The sequence below is a fragment of the Carlito syrichta genome, unplaced genomic scaffold (assembly GCF_000164805.1).
Source record: "Carlito syrichta isolate Samal-C Ts95f unplaced genomic scaffold, Tarsius_syrichta-2.0.1 Scaffold311381, whole genome shotgun sequence".
NCBI lineage: Eukaryota > Metazoa > Chordata > Mammalia > Primates > Tarsiidae > Carlito > Carlito syrichta.
In genome coordinates, this window is record NW_007255477.1 from 191,442 (window position 1) to 199,126 (window position 7,685).

Below are 7,685 nucleotides of genomic sequence, written 5' to 3' on the forward strand. Positions count from 1 at the left end.
CGGCCACTGCACTCCAGTCTGGGTGACAGAGTGAGATTCCAACTCAAAAAAAAAAAGAACTAGCCTCAGGCCCCAAGACCTTCTCAAGAAGACCCCACAGGGTTGGCTTTGCTTCCTCTCCTCTCTCTCCCAGACTTGTTTCTAGCAGAGGAACTTTGGCAGACATGGGCATTTATAAGAACAACTGGCTAAAACTGCCTGCATCCAGATAAGGGCAGTTCCCTGGAACATAAAAGATTCACCCCCCTAGCCAGGTGTGGTTATGACATGCCTATAGTTCCAGCGACTCAGAAGGCTGAGGCCAGAGAATCACTTGAGCTCAGGAGTCCAAGGCCAGCCTATACAACATAATGAGACCCTGTCTGTAATAAATTTTTTATTTTTTGAGTTGGAGTCTCACTCTGTCCCCCAGGCTGGAGTGCAGTAGCATGCTCCCAGCCACTGCAGCCTCGACCTGCTAGGCTCAGGCAATCCTTCCGCCTCAGCCTTCCAAATAGCCAGAACTACAGCCACGCACTACCACACCCAGCTAATTTTTTTATTTATTGTAGAGACAAGGACTCACCATGTTGCCTAGGCTCAGGCAATCCTCTTGTCTTGGCCTACCAAAGTGCTGGGATTATAGGCTTGAACCACTGCACCCAGTCAAATTTTTTTTTTTGAGTTGGAGTCTCACTCTGTCACCCAGACTGGAGTGCAGTGGCCGCTCCCGGCCACCGCAGCCTCCGCCCACTGGGCTCCAGCGATCCTTCCACCTCAGCCTTCCGAGTAGCCGGAATTACAGGCATGCGCCACCACGCCCGGCTGATTTTTTTATTTATTGTAGAAATGAGGTCTCGCTGCCCAGGCGGGTCTCGAACCTGCAGGCTCAGGCAATTCACTCACCTCAGCCTCCCAAAGGCGTGGGATTACAGGCTGAGCCACCGAGCCCGGCAAATTTTTTTTTTAATTAAGCTAAGGCAACATAGTGAGACCCTGTCTCCACAAAAAGCCAAAACATTAGCCCACCATGGTGAAGCAGACCTGTAGCCCCAGCTACAGGAGGACTGTTTGAAACCAGGAGGTTGAGGCAGCAGTGACTTGTGATTGCACCACTACACCCCGAGCAAGATCCTATATCCAAAAAAAAGATTTTTTTTTATTTTTTTGAGTTAGGGTCTTACTCTGTTGCCCAGGCTGGAATGCAGTGGCATGGTCATGGCTCACTGCAGCCTTGACCTCCTAGACTCAGGTGACCATTCCACCTCAGCCTCCTGAGTAGCTGGGACTGCAGGCATGTGCCACCAAGCCCAGCTAATTTTTGGAATATATGTAGAGACGAGGTCTCACTATGTTGTCCAGGCTGGTCTCGAACTCCTGGGCTCAAGCAATCCTCCCGCCTCAGCCTCCCAAAGTACAGGCGTGAGCCACCATGCCCATCCCCCCAGCAAAAAATTTTTTTAATTAAAAAAAAAAGCTTTGAGCCAGGCTCGGTGGCTCAGCCTGTAATCCCGCGCCCTTGGGAGGCTGAGGTGAGTGGATTGCCTGAGCCCGTGGGTTGGAGACCCGCCTTAGCAGCGAGACCTCATCTCTACAATAAATCAAAAAAAAATCAGCCGGGCGTGGTAGCGCATGCCTGTAATTCCGGCTACTCGGAAGGCTGAGGCGGAAGGATCGCCAGAGCCCAGCAGGTCGAGGCTGCGGTGGCCGGGAGCGGCCACTGCACTCCAGTCTGGGCAACACAGTAAGACTCCAACTCAAAAAAAAACAAAAAAGATTTGCCCCAACTTCTATGGGCCCAGTAGGCCTCACCTGTCCCATCACCACAGCCATGAAAACTGCTCGGAAATTCCTCAGGTCAGCATCCTGCAGCTCAGCCACAATTCCAGCGTCCAGCAGCACTAGGCGCAACGGGTGCAGGGCAGGCATCACGGTCACCACCAGCGTATCACAGACATCCACCTGCTGCAGCTGTGCCTCCTGACTCGTGGAGAGACTGCTGGCACCCTGGACCAGGATGTTGCCAGGGTGAAGATCTGCATGCACAAAGTTGTCCACAAATATCTGGAACAAGATCACGCTGTTCATCACCAAGTCAATGGTCACTGGCCCCAGCACCACCAAGCCACATACAGAAGAATCTGCTAGGGTGACAGCAAACTCCCAGTCATCTGCTACAATGACAAACAGTTGCACATTTCATCAAGCCTCATTGTTGTATGTCATGAACTCAGAATATGTACAGGAACAAGCTAAGTTGAAGTTTTCAAGAGAAAAAGTCTCAAAGCAAGAACAAGAAAAAAGATTGTAAAGAAACATAAAGCTGAAGCAACACAGCAAAACCACATCTCTACAAAACCTCAGAAAATTAGCTGGACATAATGGCACACACCTGTAGTCCCAGCTACTCAGGAGGATGAGACAGGAGGATCACCTGAGCCCAGGAGGTCGAGGCTGCAGTGAGCCATTATTGTGTCACTGTACTCCAGCCTGGGCAAGTGAAACTCTGACTAAAAAAAAAGAAAAGAAAGGAAAAGAAGAAAAGAAAGAAAAAAGTCTAAGACCAAAGTGCATTTCTTTTTTGTTTGAGTCAGAGTCTCACTCCATTGCTCTGTTGCCCAGGCTGGAGTGCAGTGACATCCTCACAGACACTGCAGCCTCAATCTGGTGGGCTCAGGTGATCCTTCTGCCTCAGACTTCCAAGTAGCTGGAATCACAGGCATGTAGTACCATGCCTGGCTTTTTTGATTTATTATAGAGACAAGGTCTCCCCCATGTTGCTCAGGCTAGTTTCGAACCCCTGAGCTCAGGCAATCCTCTTACCGCCACCTCCCAAAGTGCTGGGATCACAGGCATGAACACTGCACTAGGCCCCAAACTGCATTTCAAAAGCCTTATGTTTACCTTATTATTTGAGTCATTCATATTCTAATTAAAAATAATTTTCTATTCATTGTTCAAAGATTTTCCCCAAGCTTTTTTTGAGTTGGAGTCTCACTCTGTCTCCCAGGCTGGAGTGAAATGGCATGCTCACGGCCACCACAGCCTCAACCAGCTGGGCTCAAGTGATCCTTCTGCCTCAGCCTTCCAAATAGCTGGAACTACAGATGCACCCCACCACGCCTGGCTAATTTTTTTATTTACTGTAGAGACAAGATCTCGCTGAGTTGCCCAAGCTGGTCTCAAACCCCCAGAATCAATCAATAAATCAAAAAATCAGCCAGGTATGGTAACGTATGCCTGTAGTTCCAACTTAGAAGGCTGAGGTGGAAGGATCGCCTGAGCCCAGCAGGTCGAGACTGCTGTGCCACTGCACTCTAGCCTGGGCGACAGAGTGAGACTCCAACTCAAAAAAAAAAAAAATTGTTCATCTGGCATGTCTCCCTGTCTTTTTTCTCCTCTTTCTCTAGTAAACTTTGTTTGAAAACATTTTTAAAATAGTTCATGGGAGCCAGGCACATGGAGACTCATGTCTGTAATCCCAGTACTTAGGGAGGCCGAGACGAAAGGATGGCTTGAGGTCACAAGCTCAAAACCAGACTAGGCAATATAGCAACCTGGCCCGGTGCCGGGCCTGAGCAACCCCTCCTAGCCCATGAGCTCACCATCTTCAGAAGCATGTTTATCCCTAGCTGCGCAATCTTCCTCTTCAAGTCCACAGGAATTCCTGCCTGCTGGTAACTGGATACTGGCACGCTCTCCTTTGACAAAGACAGGGAGAGAACAGCTTTACCCTGTCCAGCCTGTCACTACTTGACCTCCTCCCATGTGGCATGGTGACACTGCCCTCCCACAGATTGGGAAGCAACCCAGGTTCTCACCTTTCTTAGAACCCCTTATAAATCTGTCATTCAGGTAGATTAGAATGGATTTATATTTTCCTTCTAAAACAATTATCAAAGGATAAGTCCCATGGGTTAAACAGAAAAGAGACTGGCCAGGCGAGTTGGCTCACACCTATAACCACAGCACTTTGGAAGGCTGAGATAGAAGGATCACCTGAGCCCAGGAGGTTGAGGCCGCTGTGGTCGTGAGTGTGCCACTGCCTTCCAGACTAGGCAACAGAGTAAGACTCTGACTCAAAAAGAAAAGAAAAGAAAAGAGACCTACTGACTCTGCTACTAACAGTGGTGATGTGGAGAAAAGACAGGTGCAGGCACCAGGAGAGCTGGTTTCTGGTCAAGAATCAGCCAATAAGGACACGAATAAGCCCTGCGATCTTGAGCAGAAAAACGGAAAGCAGTCGTGCATGGTGGTGCACATCTATAATCATTTTGGAAGGCTGAAGCAGGAGAATTGCTTTAGCCCAGGAATTCAAGATCAGCCTGGGCAATATAGCAAGACCTTGTTTCTACAAAAAAAAAATCAAAAAACTAGCTAGGTGTGGTGGCACATGCCTGTAATCCCAACTACTCAGAAACCAGAGGTGGGAGGATTGCCTGAGCCAAGAAGGCTGAGGCTACAATAAGCCATGAGTGTAGCACTGCACTCAAAAAAAAACCATAGTGAGCTGAGTATAGTGGCTCATGCCTGTAATCCCAGAACTTTAAGAGGCTGAAGCAAGAGAACTGCCTGAGCCCAGGGGTTTGAGACCAGCCTGGGCAACTTGGTGAGATCTTGTTTCTAAAGTAAATTAAAAAGTTAGGCAGGCGTGGTCATGTGCCCATAGTCTCAGCTACTCAGGAGATTGAGATGGAGTAATCACCTGAGTCTAGAAGGTTGAGGCTGTTGTGAGTTGTGACCATGCCACTGCACTCCAGCCTGGGCAATAGTGAGACTACGACTCAAAAAAAAAAAAAAAGAGAGAGAGAGAGACAGAGAGAGAAGAAAGGGGAGCTAGTAAGAAAGCATTGTATATGGCTTATTTAATCCAGTTAACAAATAAAAGAACCAAAGTCCAGGGAGTTTAAGTAACTTACTTAAGGTCACACAGCTAAGAACACACAGCAGTTCATATCACCCCTGAATCTTATATTGCCATCTCTAAAGAGAAGGACAGACTAGGGGACAGCTAAGGCAAATGACGATGACACAATCCCTTGCTGAATACTTTCTCTGCACCAAATTCTATGTTTTGCATTCAGTGTGTCATTTACCTCTAGCCAATCCTAAGAAGCAAGAACTGTTGCCTGTTTTCTAGGTCACCAGCTAATACAATGGCAGAGTGAACGTTCAAGTCTAGGAAGTCTGGGGCTGCATCTGGCACTCTCTGCCACCTTGCCACACTGCTTCCCCCCATGCCAGTATGCCCTAGCTCCTCTCTCCACACTAAAGCCTATCTGTGAGGCAGGGACGAGGAGGAAAAAGGTGACAGGCGCAGCCCGACTCTTACTTCATATGTTTCCACCAAAACATCCCTGGTGACAAAGGGATGCAGGGGCGTGGGGAATCTGACAGCTTTCACCTTCTGGAAGTTGCGCTGGAAGTGCTCTAGATTCCGAGCTTCGTAACGCAGGTCGATCTACAGAAAAATGGAGAGAAAAGATGAGGGCTAGTCTGGGCACAGGAATGCAACATCTGAAATGCCAAGGAGCTGGCAAGTCACAGGTCACCCACCTCCCAACTGACCTGTCTCCACAACTCCCCCCAGACTCAGGAGAAGACATTCTGGGACTAAAGGCTGCCCACAAGTCCTGAAGCACCGTGAACTCCTGGAAGCCACAGAGAGCAACACCCTGTAGGATCTGGGCTGCTTCCCAGCTATTCCCTCCCTGCCCCCCACCTGCTTCACATCAGTCCTTGAGTACCAGCCCCTGCCCAGGGGTTTGGCTCCCATAGGCTCAGGACCCGGACCTCTCCTTCCATCAGGGCCAGTGTGCTGTGGCCACTTTCACTTGGCTGCCCTCTGTCTCAGGGCCGGCCCTGAGCCCCACCACATCCATGCCACCACCACTGCACTCCCCAACAGTCTTCTGCTGGCCAGACTCAAAGCCCCACTCCCACATTTCTCTTCACCAACCTCTCTGGGCATCAGGATGACTCACTCTTCCTGACCACTCTACTCCTGGTGTTGGCTCACTCTCTTCAGGCCCCTATTGCCTCTCTAATGGTCCTATCTTGGCCCCCACAAGACCAATGCCACCTCACTCCTGACTCTACCAGTGTGTGCAGCCCCTCTGTACCTGCATAGCCTCATGCTCCAGATGACAGCACCTGAGCTCCAGGACAGACTCCAGACTGACACATTCTGCAACAGCTGGGCATGACCCTGTGGGAGCCCAGTGGCCTTTCAACTCTATGTCTACATGGAATTTCCCTTCACCACCTCCTCGCACTCAGTCCCCTGCCAGCCCCTGGGTCACACCCTCTCTCTTCCCCTAGAGCAGCAGTGACCCAGTGACAGCAAGTCTGCACCCTAATGGCCTTCATACCTGTCCCCCTCCCCCACTGCTGCTCCCAAAGTTCAGGCCCCACAGGGGCCACAGGTGAGCTCCCTGCCCCCTCTTCCCTCTCTCCCATCCATCTGCCAGAGACCCGGCTACCAGCACAGAGAAGTCTGCATTCTTTAGAATGACAAGTGGGGCATGACTCGGCCCCTGATTTTCTCTCCAGGTCCATCTCTTTGTCTTTTATATCACCTTCCCATTCCTCTACCACCCAAGACCCAGCCTCACCCAACTGTGTATAGGGCTCAAAATCCACCTGTCTGATACCAAGCCCCTCCTCTGCCTTCTTTACTGCTTCTGATAGGAAGCTCTTCCCCATTAGGTCCAACTGTAAATACCAGTCACCTTTCAATATTCAGGTCAAGCCCAGAAAGTCCCCACCCTCAGGGTAAGGGCAGACTGACCACATCCTCCCAAGCTCAGGCTGAACCCACCCGAACCTGTGCAGACTCCTAGGTAACTGATCACGCATTATTTGCAAATATTTACATATCGGCCCCCTTTGCCTATCATACATACTATTGACCCTCAGTATCCCCAGGGGAACTGGTTTCAAGACCTCTTATTATGCCTAATACAATGTACATGCTATGTAAATAATTGACTATTTTTTATATTTGTATATTAAAATTTTTGGAGAGACAAGGTCTTACTATGTTGCCTAGGCTGGTCTTGAACTCCCGGATTCGAGCAATCTTCCTGCCTCAGCCTCCCAAAGTGCAGGGATTATAGGCATGAGCTGCTGCACCCAGCCTAAAAGACTTTCTAAACACTAAAATGAATCCCTATGACTTAAAACCTTAAATCAGAGGATCTAAATGAATACTTGGCACACTGCTTCTGAAAACCTGCCAATTCTCGCAGTACCAACAGGAAGCCAACTGATGCCTACATGGAACCCCAACCGCCCTGAGTGTGTTCACCAAGTGTGGCTCCTAATACAAGTGTTCCCAGGGTTCTGAGCAGGGGGAGGGCCCTGTCTACTCAATTAGCCCTGGACACAAAGTAAAACAAAGGCATAGTGTGTGACTCTACTCATCCTGGCGTTCAGTCACTGATTGTGGCAGAAATAATGCAATATGTTCCACCTGACTCGCTTCCCTTTCCTTCCAAACACAAAGGAAGACTGTATTTTTCAAGTTCCTTCACAGTAACATTGGCCCATGTGATTAAAGCTCTGACCAGTGGACTGAGAACAAATGATGTTCACCAATTCCAGGTTTGGCCACAAAATATCTTTTTTTTTTTTTTGAGTTGGAGTCTCACTCTGTTGCCCAGACTGGAGTGCAGTGGCCGCTCCAGGGCACCGCAGCCTCGACC

The 7,685-nt window shown here is 49.4% G+C and overlaps 1 protein-coding gene across 1 annotated transcript in view; it reads right to left on the minus strand.

Moving 5' to 3' along the window:
* ADCK2 (aarF domain containing kinase 2) overlaps positions 1–7,685 on the minus strand; it is a 16,500-nt gene that overhangs the window by 6,331 nt on the left and 2,484 nt on the right. The window contains exons 3-5 of the mRNA XM_008068632.1: positions 5,312–5,440; positions 3,585–3,680; positions 1,792–2,043 (exon numbers count right to left, since the gene is read on the minus strand). Coding sequence (XP_008066823.1) covers positions 1,792–2,043; positions 3,585–3,680; positions 5,312–5,440 — 477 coding nt within the window. The remainder of the gene's footprint in view (positions 1–1,791; positions 2,044–3,584; positions 3,681–5,311; positions 5,441–7,685) is intronic.